Source organism: Carex rostrata, chromosome 21 (genome assembly GCF_964058835.1).
Source record: "Carex rostrata chromosome 21, lpCarRost1.2, whole genome shotgun sequence".
NCBI lineage: Eukaryota > Viridiplantae > Streptophyta > Magnoliopsida > Poales > Cyperaceae > Carex > Carex rostrata.
In genome coordinates this window covers 900,001-915,158 of record NC_135938.1, presented here as the reverse complement: position 1 = coordinate 915,158, position 15,158 = coordinate 900,001, and the positions used below count along the sequence as shown (strand labels likewise).

The following is a 15,158-nucleotide window of genomic DNA, read 5'->3' as shown; positions in this document are numbered from 1 at the left end:
TGGGATGTATTGCTATGATATCATACAAGAATGGAACATTACCTATTTTATGATCCTTGGGCTATAAATGTTCCATGACTACCAAAGTAAAAACTACATAGTCACCTTGTTATTAAGAATTTCAACATGGGGGATTGGAGGGGTGGAAACCTGACAAAAATGAGCTCAAAAGGGATCTCTCAAGATATCTCCTCATCTGGTTTCCGTATGTTGCCCACTGAATCGCCACTTTGTACAGGTAGCACAGATATATCAGAGAGATCAAATTGGTCGGTTGCACCAAAGAATGTGGCTAATCTCCTTAAAGCAGAATGACAGATTTGGGCTCCTGGGTTAATGGATTCGGGCAAAGATGGAATGCATGTGGGGATGAAGTCATCATTTTGGCTATTTGGTTTAAACAGTGCAAGGACTGCTCTGCAAAATATGAATCTGCACAAAAATAAAATAGCAAGAATGCTGGTGTGAATGGAATTTTACAAAAAAGCACCAGTTGCAATTTACATGTGATTCGTAGACAATCATTTTAAGATAAGTAACGGTATTGTGTTACCTAAGGAGAAACCGCCTGAGAAAAGGATCACCCAAAGCTTCAACCCAAACTGCATGAAGTTCAGCTGATGTAATTACAGTTGCTTCCAACTCACTCAAAGAGAGAGAAAGTAGCTTCTCAGCCTCCATATACTTGTCCTGTCAATTAAATTCACTAAGTTTATAACCATCACAAACCACGTAATTACGCACTAAATGTGAATAGCTTGGACACTAGATTATTACCGTATCAATATCATAGCTAGCTTTTCCAATCAAAAAGCAAAAGGCCTGAAGAGGTGCGGTAAGAAACATGGTAAATTGATTGCCATTATTCTGCTGACGTGTGCGGTCCACACCACCACCTGTTGTAGGTGTAACTGGAGATCGTAAGGTCGGTGAGAGGAGCATTGCCGCTGTTTCCCCTTTCTCTTCGCCATTTATTGTCTGTAAACATACGTTACTTGGTCATCGTGTTGTCAAATTAGTGCAGAGAGTGCAGTAAGAGCAATAATTCAATGGAGTAGACATGGCCATCTCAGCCTCCACATCTAACTATTCACAATAACATATTCTTCGTGGATCAGCCATTTAATTACAACTGCAAACTGATGTATGCTACAACCTCATAAGCACTACTTTTGACTACTGAGATGATCCAGTTTATGCACACAGTTCACGTTTCTTACCTAATAATTGTTGCATACGTTTTAGTTACACGTACCACTCAGAAAAAAATGAATGACATCTATGGCAAATGACATCTGAACCTTTGAGAGGGTTATTCCACATAGACAGGTCTTATCTAATATACAATTCATAATACTGAGAATCACATATTTCATATTAACCACTATTCAATTTCAAAACCAGTAACAAATTTTGATTTAATTCATATTATTTTCAGAACCAACACTGTCAGAAAGTCAAGGCGCACTATTCATCTGCATGTACATTTTCTCCCTTCTTGAAATTCGGTTACATCAGGAGAATATAATAATAAAGTAGGGTTCAAATGCCTCATGTTTTTCATGCCTTAATCGTGCCTCATGTCCTCATCGCCGTTTTCAAAGTCCAGCCAGGGATCCAAACCGCTCAACATAATCTCCATATTAAAATGTGCTTGGAGACCAAATTTTATATTTTTTGGGAAAAAATTACTATTTTTTAGATAGGTACAAAATCACTGTTTTTCAAAAGATTCTGGACCATCCAAAAATAGTGATTTTGTACCTATTTAAAAAAATAGTTAAATATATATATATTTTTTAAATATATAAAATTTGGTCTTCAGCCATATTTCAATATGGAGATCATGTTGAATCATTTGAGGATGTGAGGCATGAAAGACATGATTCATTTGAACCCTGCTCATAGTAATATATTGTAGGCTGGAAAGAAATTATCGACTAACTAATTATCCTTTATAAACTGATGGACAAAGCAAAATAATATATGATGCAACAATAGTGGGCCATAATATTATTGCTATATACTAGTCAAACCAATATTTCCAAAGAACTTCCTCCTTTTCTTTGCAGTTGCACAACAGTAAACACAGTAGTGTCAACATTTCATCAATAAAAAAGAGCTATCAAACCTGCCTTGAAAGCATGAGCATCACAACTATCAATAATCAGGAAAAGAGGTCTTCTTGTAAATGGAATCAAATCGCTGGGGTAAACATAGCTTGAACCTGAAATACTTAAATGTACAGCAATAAATGGTTTTAAGTTCAGTAACCATTCTACCAGATGAGAAAGGAAAATAAAGGAAACCTGTAGGAACAGAAAGCAGAAATGCAGAACCATGATCGGTTTCCCTTGTATTTATACACTACACATATGGTAACAAAGCAGTGTACCTTCATTTGCACGGTAACCTAGCCACAGTCGAGGCTCTTTCTTACTGCGAGATTCATCTGAAGATGAGCTAACATCCAAGTTTCTAAAACTACCAGCTATCTTTTCATAATTCTCAGATGTGCCTCCAGCATCCCCTATAATATAATACTTTTGTCTGTGAGAATTACACTTTCAATCAAAAAAAATAAAAGAATTACGACAGCAGTTTACTAAACCTTTCAAAAAAATGGGTCAAGATTTGCTTAACCTGCAGCTGATAAATATATCAAAAGCATCCCATCTGCAGGAAGCTCTTCACATTTTGTAGCAAGGACCTGGAAAGAAGCATTAAAAAATTTGCATGCGCTTTCTGTCAGAAAATTTTAATATTGGCTCGGTTTGTTTCTAAAATTAATATTTACTATACTAGCTATGCTAGGGTAAACAAGTACCAGTACAAACTAAGTAAAGAGAGGTGAAAGTACAAAAAGATTACAGTGAGAAAATGAGCAGCAGAGGGGCGATACAGTATTGTCTTATGAGGGTTAGGTGGTAACGAAGGGTCCTTGAGATCTTGTAGCAGATTTGTTTTGTGAGGCCCGGTGTCAGCCTGATTAGAGTGAGAACCAATCTGTTGTGCAAAGGAACCGCATGGGTCCCACTCCAAACACTGAAGCATTCTAAAAGTATCTAGTGTGAGCTCCGTGAACTTGATCTGCTCATAACATTTATATAATTCAAATGACAATTATGCATATATTATTGTCAAAACCCTGAAAACAAGAAATATCAGCTGACACTACATAATAAGCACCATAACCCTTTATCATCGAACTATCCTTGTTGCTTACTCACATTCTCCTGAAATGCATGAGGCAATTCAAAAATCTTGGGGAAATAAATGCTTGAAGAAACATTTTAATACAGATTGCCACGCTGCAACAAATTAAGGAATTATTTGACGTTTTTCAGAAAAACAAAAACACCATCACAACCCTCCCTCAGAAAAGTAATAAACTAATAATATATAAGGTAAGTTGAGGATGAAAACCTCATGAAGGTAATGGCTAGTTAAGAGGGCATCACGAAGGAGACAGTTTCTCTTAGTGACAGTAGTGGTAGAAGGCTGCACAGGCGGGAGGGAATCAGGGGGTATATCAAATGCAAAGTTATACCTCAAGGGCCTTTTGTTCATGAAAGGAGTATCCGCCTTGAGAAATTTGGTGATTTCTTGCATTGCATGTTTCCACTCCTTGTACTCTGCTTCCTGCATCAAAAAAGACCTTGAGTCAATTAATTAACAATAGAAGGCATAAATTTTTAGTTAAAGTAATGATGAAAGGAACAAACCTGGAAGGTCTTGCGGCAGTCATCAAGAAGGGTTTTGAGCTGGGAGGTAAGACGTGTGACCATCTCTCTGCGGCCAATAACAAGACATACAGTCAGGAAACGTGCTAGAAACCTCAACTGCTTATTTGCCAGCACCATGTCTTGCCCTCCTCCACCTAGAGTAGCACAGCATGGTCTCATGTATGAATTATTTCATTTCATCGGCTTTTATAATGATACACTAAATTAAATAAGCAATTACCTATTTTACATCAATTTTTGATGTAGACGTAGATGTTATTTTATTTGTTAGATACTCTCTTCTTTGTTGTATTCCAAATCGTTACTAAATGAGACAATGCTTAAATTACAATAAAATTTGGATGGAATTGACGTCTCCATTCTGACCTGACAAAGGGACCTAACTGTACATAGGACACAACCCAATAATACCAAAAGAACTCCCATTCAGGCCATGTCAGGTTGGGATGAAACCAGACCCAATTCATTGATCACTATTGTAGATGCCATTGTTTTACTTTTTTTGAAGGTAAACCAGAGATGGAAATCTTACTGCTATTAGAGGAGGTCTCACGGAAGTAGTCACGGTCAAGAATAGCCTCATAGAAAACATAAGCCTCAGCAAGACAAGCACTATCCGAAGTGCGCTGATATTGGCCATAGTAGAGCTGTGCAATTCTTGAGGCAATCTCACCGACTTCCCACCTCCGCATCCCAGCCTCAACCAGCCTTTGCCGGTTCTCCTGCTGCATCTTCCATAGCTGTGTATATATCTTGAATGCCTTGTGGAACTCCAGATCATTCCTGTTTACATAAAAGTATAAAAGAAATTACCAAAAAGAAAGATTGAGAAACAGTGTAAAATTTTTGGTTAATACATCCTGGCTCATCTAATGATTGTCAATCTAAAAATCATGATTTGAAAAACGCATTTTTTTCAGTAGCCAGGTAAATCCATTATTTCAATTTCAAATCTGTTGCATTATTAAAATTCCAATCTCCCCTAGATATACAGCTGATTACACCTCCACATTAGTGAGGAAGAACACACAAACCAGTAATTTGAAGTATCAATTATTATCAATTTGGAGATTTCTGGTGCAGATAGAAATTCAACAGTGAACCTATGCACGAAAGAAATGACAATATTTTGACATTTTTGAGGAAAAAATATTCCAAAACATTAAATGTGCAAACCTGTGGCGACCAAAAATGGGGAGATCGCGAACAAGAGAAAAGCGGCGATCGGCCTTGTCTACCAGCAACCAGAACTGCTCCGTCACAGGTACCATCGTCGCGCTGCTGTTGCTCTGCGCCATTACGACTCCATGCGGAGAGAGAGAGAGGGGAAATTTGTCGAGGTTTTGTCTTCCTGCGATTCAGAGACTATACTTTCGTGTTGAATTTACTTTTCAGCCCCCGGCCCGCTGAACATGTCCGGTCCGGTTCAGCGATAGGCCGGATCGGGATTGCTACAGAACGAGCAGGGCGAGTGATCGAATAGTCCTAAATAATTAGCTCTTAATAAATTTACATACGGTCTTTTGTTTGTCGTAATTAGCTCCTAATGTTTTTTCCTTCTATTATGCTTCTATAGTTCTATTATACAGTAAATCAAGCTACATCGGAAATCTATTGACTCGCCTTCAACCCAAAGTAATATTTTTGTCATTTGGAACAAGAGTTGGGCCTTCATTTTCTAGCCAATCAGACTGATTGTCATACACATGTCATTCACTCATCCATGTGTTGATCAGTGTCTGGATGTGGTAGTAGTAATGTACGAACCTGCCAAAGTCGATGCCTCGGAGACAGCACACTGCCAGAGCATGAGAACACGATATTCTGTTTAATTGCGGCTTCTGGCATGTGAATGTAACCGTGTTATCATCCGTGATTACCACTGTGTATTTGTAATTGGCCTTGGTAAACCGGCCAGAAGCGTCAAACATGTATGCATTAACTTTATCTTGTGTGGATGTTACCTCAAACTCGTTCCGATTGTCAAATCCACCGAGCATTGTCATAGATTGTGACCTCCCGCACCGTTTGTTAATCAACTACGAAAAATTGATGATATTAATGTTTTAAAATAATTTAATAAAAATAGAATAATTTAAAATATAAAAATAGAATAATTTAATGAAAATAAAATACCTTGTGCACACGACATGAGAATTGTTGACCCTGACTTGCTTCAAATTCTGCTTTTGCCCTCCTTTGAGCAAACCATTGCTGACATTTTTAAAATGTGTCATCAATTATTGCTGCTACTGGCAACCTACAAGATGACCTGAAGACATTATTGAGCGACTCGGATCCGTTTGTAGTTATAATTATCCAATGGTAACCCCCATCCAGCGCTTGGAATATCTTCCATAGTTCTGGACACTCGTTCTTATCTTGATCCAGATACTTACCCACACCGTCCAACCAATTCAGAGCACGGTCACATACATCCCCCATTGCTTGCATTCCTTGTTAGTTTGTAATAATCTAGAAGTCAATAATACGATAATTTATCATAAAGCTTTGTTCATGAATTGGATGATTAATATCATTTTGTTGCCTTGAGTATTATTGAATTTATGGATCATTTCGAGTTCATGACTGAAATTGTGAAACTCCATAATATAGATGATATATACTCTTAATCTTAAAAGGTCACTAACCAAGGTAATTAGCAGGAACACTAATTACCGCTATAAGGTTAGTATGTGGATTAAAAGATGGTTAAGTTTTACAAACCACCTGACACGAGATGTCATTTTAATCACATAGATACATGTTCTAGAAACATGGTATTTGACAGACCCCGAATGAAACATTAAATAGAATTGTGTTCGTGTCATTTATGTTTTCATTCAGTGTCACGTTCTACAGTATGAGGTATTTATCGTTCCCACTAAGAAATATATATGTGTGAGTGTTATCTAACGCTGTCCGTAAAAAGCAGTCATAACGGTAGCATTTCGATATATATAGCTTAGCTGAGGAAGTGATAGTTTACCAAGAATACTATTTGTCCCTCGTATCTCTATACGAGCTATAGCATCACTGAGCCCCTTGATAGAGTTAGATTATCTGCTAGCGGTATAATTACAAGAGTAATTATATTTGATAATCTGCTCAAGATCAAGAAAAGATTCAGTTAGCAAGGATGACACACATCTACCTTGAAACTGATCTGATAGCTATGAGACAGAAGAACAGACACAAGTAAATTGTTTACTGGATCGTGATATTGTACAGTACAGCATCATCTGTGTAATTGGATGGTCATGATGTGTTGCCAGACGCCACCCATGATTATAGAAGTTAAAACGGTTTTAACTCTATTTACCAACATAACACAGATCCTATTGGGTCACACCATATAGGAGTTAATCGGAGAATCTTATTTTGATTGATTATAAATTGGTTATGATCAATGATAAGATGGTTATAATTAATTATACATGTTATAATTAAATTATAAATGTTATGTAAAAATAACAAGCAAAAACATTGGTTAATTTATAAACGTGTATGACACGTTGTATAAAAGTTAACCGGTTAATTTATAAATGTGCAGGACACATTGTATAAATTACCGAAACAACAACCGCAAGAAAAATATATATAATTATTCAGAATAATTATACGAATATTATTTGTGTTCGGGCCGAGGGCATTCGGATCTTTTCAGATTCGTCCTTATCCGCATGACATGTCATCGATCCTATCCAGATGACACGTCATCGACACCGAAACAAATAACCGAAAGAAAAATATATATATATATAATTGTTCAGAATAATTATACGAATATTATTTGTGTTCGGGCCGAGGGCATTCGGGTCTTTTCAGATTCGACCTTATCCGCATGACACGTCATTGATCCTATCCAGATGACATGTCATCAATCCTATCCACAAGGGCAAAATGATCATTTCACACCTATGCCACCTTGCATGTGTAGAAGCATGGAGAAGAATGTGGAAGGGTGTGGAAGGGGTATTTTGGTCATTTCACATATAAAAGGATGAGGTGTCAATGGCATATCTTGTAAATAGGCCGAACTTGGAGGGCATTTTGGTCTTTTGCAACCGAATCTAAACACTATAAATAGGGGTGGAGGGGTAGAGAGAAAAAGGATATATATATGCACATTCACATGTATCTTTTCGTGCAGAAACGAATCGGTATTTTCTCTCTTTCTCGGTTTCTCTCCCAAATAGTGTTTCGATTGAGAAAAGAAAGTTATACGTAGTTGACGTATAATCTTGCGGGTTGTTGTGAAGAATATTTACGGGATTGATGAATAGTGTTTTACCGAATTTCGCGGTATGTCAGTTTTGCATATTGATAAAACTGAGCAACTGAAAATTCGTGTTTACGGGTTTTCGTCTTATTCCCGTGAATAGTGTTTTTGCAGAATTCCGCGATTTACGGTATTTCTGGCAGAAGAAATAAACCGCTCTCCAGTTAGTCCTGGTGGATTACCGATAGAGGTATCACACGTGTGATACTCCGAGTCGATTCCTTCCCTGGTGAGGCTCTACTCGCTCGGTCTGCATTCTAACTGTGATTTGGAAACAAGGTATAAAGATGTTATATTAATCTATTTAATTGGTAAGTAGATTAAAGTTTTAGAAATCAATCATGGAGTAGATCTGTAAAAAGGATTAAAAGGGTCCTTGCAATGAAAGACTTCAGAAGGAACTCTGCTTTGGTCTTTCCGGCATATCCCTTTTAATTCACGGCTTGAGTTAGAAGTAAAAATTTTTGTTTTACGTTCTTTCCGCAGCTTAAGCCTAAACGGGTTTTGGTTACCGCAAAACCCCAAAAGTGGTATCTAGAAAACCCTACATTCCTTGCTCATATCTCCTCATCTTCCTCTTCGCCACACATATCCTGAAGTACTTGATTGCCTGGTCATTGCAATAGTTCTTCTTCATGTTTTCTACTATGTGAGTAGCACAAAGACGGTGAACGCACTCATTCTCGTCTTCCTCATTCCATCCCAGATCATCCTGTCTAAACACCTTTTTTTATGCCCTTACCCCTATCAGTGATGACACACACAAACCTGGAGTGAATTACATTGCACCTCAACCATTGCATGAACCATGCACAATCTTCAAAATTCTTTGTATCTACCAAAGAAAAAGCCAACGGAAGGAGCTGATTTTCTGCATCGTACCCGGCTGCAATCAACATTTTACCTGTATTAAATCATCAAAAAAGGTGAATAAAAAAAGAGCAAAATGCATCAATTTATGGACTACATGTGAAAAAAATATTACCTTTGTACCGGCCTGATAAAAAGCATGCATCAACTGTTAGATATGTGTTCTAAAAAATATCTTATGTTGATCACTTTTACATGTTATGTTTATGAATTGGATGCTACATGCATTTTGTTCCATGAAATTTATGTTTATCTATATAAGTGTTCAAAAAGATGCTATTGGTCTTGAACCATAGAACTCTATATGATGACAAACATAAATCTCTAAAATGTTCACAAACTTGGTTATTAGCATGGAACATTAATATACCATGATAAGTTTGTCATGTTGATTAAAGTACGTTGTAGTTCTATAAATGTTGATAAAGGCTTATCATTTAATAACATGAGTATATGAAATGTTTCATATATTGAACAGACCTAACGAATGAAAATATTATATGGGTTATGTTAGTGTCATTAATATTTTCATTGTGTCTCGGAATTCTAAGATATGAGATGTATTTCTTTTTCACATGAGAAATATATAATGTAATTAATATTAAAAGTTGCTTATCATAAGTGGTGATAAAAATATTAGTTCCTTGTATATAACTTGTGCGGAAGAAAGTTATATGTCAATAGTATCACTGCCCCTCATTTATAATGAGTGATGATATTTTATGGGTCCCTTGGTAAAGTAGAATTATAATGCATGCAATATAACTGAAGTGCAGTTATATATTTATAATTTACTTAAGAGACCAAGAAATGAATATAATACAAAGATGACACAGTCCGACTTTGTATATTATTCATAATATCATGTGGCAAGGAATTGACACAAGTAATGTTATTTATAATGTTACTTTAAAGAATCATGTATTGTAAAAATGATACTTTACATCTATGTTATTTGGGTAACTATAATGTATAGCTAGAATACCGCTTATAATTTATGGTAATAAAATATTTTATTCCATTGCCAACATAACACAGATCCTCCATATAGGTCACATCAACTGAACAAGAAACAAAAATGATATTTTATTTATATGATGTATATTGTTTCATATGACATGAAATAATATACATGTGATAAATAAATATCATGACTGCTTAGAACTAAGATAAATTTATGAGAAGTGTGCATGTATATTATTTGGTATAATATGATGCATATTATATAGTATAATATACATAACACATAAATATAATAATGTGCAAAACATTGTTATAACATAAGTTTATTAAAACCCAAAATTAATATGAGTTGAGGCTGGTACTGTAGCAGTTACTGTAACGTGAACTTTAGCACGCACTGTAGCAGCGGCTAGGGTTGGCTCTTTTAATAAGGAGAACTATACTAGGAAGGTTACACAATGGAAACCCTAGTATATTTGTATATAAAGAGAGGTAGAGAAGATATTCATTGAGCAAGCAAGCAATTTTCTGAAAATTTATTTCCTTCTCTTCCTCTCCCTCTCCCTCCTAGCCACCATCCCTCTTCCTCTCATGTTATTGGTTTTTCTAATGAAGAATTATTAGAAGAATAAGAAGGGTTATTAACTAGGTTCTAAGCTTAGATTAAATTAAGATCTCTAGCAAGGTCTTTCTAATCCTTGTTTAGTTCAAGGTGAACACTAGGAGGCCGTTTCGACGAATGAAGGTATCCAAGAGATCTAGAAGAGAATTCGACTTCTCTCTATTTACCAAATTGACATTTGGTAGAGGTATATCCAAATCACCTTTAGTAGATAAATTTGTGATGAACGAATGAGTAGATATCTATTTGCATACATTTGAATTGCTTTAATAGAATTAACATAATAAAGTAGATCCATAGATGCTTGTAAGAGGGTCAAAATTTTTGAATTTATCACCTTGCCGCATCATGAAATCCTTCATCAACAGTGATGACAGGTCTCAGGTGTTAAGCCTCTATGCACAGTCCAAATGCCCAAGCCGCCATATAAAAGTACCTGTAAGATCCATGCTCACCAGTTAGATATGAGGTAACATCAAACAATGTACCTGTCAATAAAAATAAATTGTTTAGTTTCACATTTTTTGTTTGTCAATGTTGTTGAAAGAAAATAAATATTATAATACCTGAGTTTTTCAGCTTAATTGCCTCCAATAAGGGGACTATAAGAGCGTATGACCCCTCCCAACTACCAAATTGGCGGGCAATTGCCAACTCCCTTCCACGCCACAATTTGTTGTACACCGGTACCTGACCATTGTACGTTTGTGCAACCACGATTCTGACATCATTGATACTCAAATCCACGTCATTTCTCATGTGCGCGGCGATGCAATCGGCAACCATAGTAGCCGTCAACTGTGCATGATCTAGTCTTGTGGCATCCGCATGACAAACATGTTTTGTTGGGCACCTGGTTACTTTCCATTGTGTACCAAAACCAGTGGCCCTTGCTAATATGTACCAAGCACATCTGGGGGTCACTGCACTTGAACCTAATCCGTTGTTTGTCGCTGTGCGTATTTGTAATTTGTTTATTACAAAGAATGTGAAATTTGTAAATTGCAGCTTTCATTTACTCCTTTGAATCATAGGTTTGTCCCTCTGACAATTCATTATCAAAATCTGCATGTCTACCAAACAACCCCACATTTGCTTCCTGAAATCCTGACAGGTCATTGAAAGCTGCAATCGGGTGCTCAATTCCGCAACCCATTATCCGAAACCCTTTATCAACCTTGAATTTTTTTTCTTTGCCTGAGCACAAGCCCGGTATCTTCCTGGTCACTTTGATCGCCCATGCAATCAGGATCAACATCCCCCCAATTTTCCTCTGCCTCTTGTATTTCTGGATCACAAAAGTTGACCCCAATGAGTGGTCCGACTACTACTAGCAATTTGGTCAAGCTGGGGTCAGGACCGACGGGAAGGCCGACTACTAGATGGTCGGTCCCTCTAAACTGGGGCTTGACTACTCCTAGGCATGTCAATCTGCAAAGGGGTTTGGGACCGACAGGAGGACCGACTAGTAGACCTTCGGCCCTCCTGAACTGGGGCAAGACTACTCTCATGCATGTCAATCTGCAAAAGGGGTTGGGACACTAGACTTGAGGAGCTTGACGCATTACCCCGAGTAGCACTTCGGATTAACCTCGCAAGGGGGTTCAGACGCTGGGCTCGGTTAATATTCACAAAGAGTTCAATTACCTTGTATCCACCCCCAGGAAAACTCATGGTCTGGTTGTACAGTACCTGCCAGACTCTATCATTCTGAACAGGAAATAGTTGGAACCAGGTTTGTCCTGAACCAGTGGGCATGCTAATTTTGGCCTGAATATCAAGGTCGTATCGATCCTGATTCAATCCCAGGTTCTGAGAAATAATCGATTTCAGAACCAACAAATCAGTACCCAACATTATCGGTATCACAGAAACATGCCTGATACTGTAATAAACCTCATTAGGGCCTGTTAAAACCTCACCACCAGTGTAAAAAGATACCATGACAGTCATTTTGGTCTGAGTATATAAGAAAACCTAAAATTACAAATTAACTAAATTAATTACAAATAATGAAAAAAAATGAAAAAGAGAGAAATAAATAAAAAACTTACAGTTCAGCTGAGAAGAAGAAGAGGCGCGATGAAAACGACTCGTGAAATGGACCTCTCTCCAGAAATAGGTTTTATAAGAATGCTGGTTGGTGGCTACAGCCCCTAGAAGCTATTAGGTTTTGACGGTTCAAATCCATTGATTAAGTCTGTTGGGATTTTGACTGTTCAAACCCATTTATTTGCTTTAAGATGCGGAAAGAACGTAAAACAAAAATTTTACTTCTAACTTAAGCCAAGGATTAAACGGGGTATGTCAGGAAACTTTCCAAGGCGGTCCACCTTCAGTATTCCTTTGGCATCAAAACCCAATTTAATCCTTTTACAGATCTACTCCCATTAAATCTATTTACCAATTAAATAGATTAATATAACATGTTTATACCTTGATTCCAAATTCTAATTGGAAAGCAGACCGAGCGAGAAGAACGATCAGGAATGGTTACCTCGAAGTATCAAATGTATGATACCTCTATCGGCTATCCACCAGGACTAACCAGAGAGCGGTTTATTTCTTTTGTCAGAAATATCGTAAAACGCAGAATTCTGCAAAAACACTATTCACCAAGAAAATAACAAAATAAATATATTTATGACCCATAGTTATTCAAATAGGAATACCGCGACTTTCGCAAATATATATTATTTTCGAATCCCGTAAACTAACCGTAAACCGAGAAAGAGAGAAAATAGAAACTCGAATCGATCTGACAATCTGATTCCGATGTGAATTAGTATTCTATTCTTGACCCCCACCCCTCTATTTATAGGCCTAAAATGGACATGAAATGACCATTTTGCCCATGCCACCTTGCATGCCACCTCGGGGGGTGAGGTGTCGAGAGGAGGAAGAGAATTTGGATTTGTACACTTCATATTAGTTGGATTTATTTAATGGATTCTAAACCCACAACCCAAACCCATTATGAATAGTAAATATCCAAATCAAATATATATAATTGTCATATACAATTATATTTCTCTGCGGTTTTTGTTCGATAATTTTTATACAACGTGTTAGACACGTTTATAAATCAACCAGTGTTTTTGTTTGTCATTTTAAATGACGTATAATTAATTATATCAAGTATAGTTAATTATAACCATCTTATTATTAATCATAATCAATTTATAATTAATCAATAAGATTCTCCGATTAGCTCCTATACGGTGTGACCCAATAGGATCTGTGTTATGTTGGTAAATATAATTTAAAACTGTTTTAACTTCTATAATCATAGGAGGTATCTGACATATACACTATGACCATCCAATTACACAGATGATGCTGTACTGTACAATATCACGATCCAGTAAACTATTTTACTTGTGTCAGTTCTTCTGTCACATAGCTATCAGATTAGTTACAAGGTAGATATGTGTCATCCTTGCTAACTTAATATTTTATTGATCTTGAGCATATTATCAAATATAATTACTCTTGTAATTATACCGCTAGCAGATAATCTTACTCTATCAAGGGGCCCAGTGATGCTATAACTCGTATAGAGATACGAGGGACAATAGTACTTTTGGTAAACCATCACTACCTCAGCTAAGCTATGTATACCGAAGAGCTACCGTTATAACTGCGTTTTACCGACAACGTTAGATAACAATCACACATACACATCTCTTAGTAGGAAAGATAAATACCTCATACTTTAGAACTTAACACTGAATGAAAACATTAATGACACGAACACAATTCTATGTAATGTTTCATTCGGGGTCTGTCAAAATATCATGTTCCTAGAACATGTATCTATGTGATTAAAATGACATCTCTTGTCAGTGATATGTAAAACTTGACCATCTTTTAATCCACATACTAACCTTATAGCGGTAATTAGTGTTCCTGCTAATTACCTTGGTTAGAGAATTTTAAGAATATATATCATTTACATTATGAAGTTTCACAATTTCAATTAATGACTCTAGTCAGAAAAAAGAATGATTCATAAATACAATAATACTCAAGGATACAAAATGACAGTTTATTAATTACTTAATTCATGAACAAAGTTTTATGATAATTTATTATATTATTGACTTCTAAATTATTACAAACTAACAGAAGCGGCTCGCATTCTGGACCTGCTTTGCCTAGATGCGGCCCAGAGAAAGGTGGCCGCTTCTAGGGGAAGTGGCCATGCTATTTTTCGAAATTTTGAAAATTCGTGTTGTTTTGGTTTATCATTTTTTTTATTATGGTACATTTAAAAATTTCGGCTAAATCAGACTTGTACATGGTTATTATATTGTAATATTACTGCTAAATCATTTAATTTTGCACTAGCTTTAATTTTTTTTTTCAAAAATAAAATCTCCACATGAAGAATTGTACGAATTGAAGAGTGTCATTTTCATATGTTCATAACCAATTTGTGATACTCTGATCGATTCATCAATATTTTGAAAAAAAAAAGAGAGAAAAAAAGTTTGTATGAATTGTTGTTTGAATGAATAGTTTTTCTTTTTCTGTTTTTCTGAAAGAAATAAAGGTCAGCCTTCAAATTCCATACTCTTATTATTAAAACAAAAAATTTATGTCATTTAGATTTCTAACCCATAACCTCTCACATAAAGGAATCTGTATCACCTCAGGTACCTCACCCAAGCTG

General features: G+C 36.3%; 1 protein-coding gene across 1 annotated transcript; it reads right to left on the bottom strand.

Moving 5' to 3' along the window:
• Positions 1-175: 175 nt before the first annotated feature.
• On the bottom strand, positions 176-5,114 carry LOC144573051 (signal transducer, putative (DUF3550/UPF0682)). The gene is made up of 11 exons (XM_078322733.1): positions 4,923-5,114; positions 4,279-4,529; positions 3,726-3,880; positions 3,427-3,642; positions 2,872-3,090; positions 2,644-2,710; positions 2,396-2,530; positions 2,136-2,227; positions 778-978; positions 554-690; positions 176-432 (listed from the first exon to the last, which is right to left on the bottom strand). Exons 1-11 carry the CDS (start codon positions 5,042-5,044, stop codon positions 180-182), a joined length of 1,848 nt encoding a protein of 615 aa, XP_078178859.1. The 5' UTR covers positions 5,045-5,114; the 3' UTR covers positions 176-179.
• Between the last annotated feature and the right edge of the window lie 10,044 nt (positions 5,115-15,158).

Excerpts from the sequence above, each read along its gene's own strand:
- LOC144573051 (XM_078322733.1), bottom strand. The coding sequence starts at position 5,044 with ATGGCGCAGAGCAACAGCAGCGCGACGATGGTACCTGTGACGGAGCAG. Across the intron at positions 3,881-4,278 it reads TGAGACCTCCTCTAATAGCA|GTGGAGGAGGGCAAGACATG; the intron begins GTAAGATTTCCA and ends GTGCTACTCTAG. Across the intron at positions 979-2,135 it reads GTGATGCTCATGCTTTCAAG|ACAATAAATGGCGAAGAGAA; the intron begins GCAGGTTTGATA and ends GTATGTTTACAG.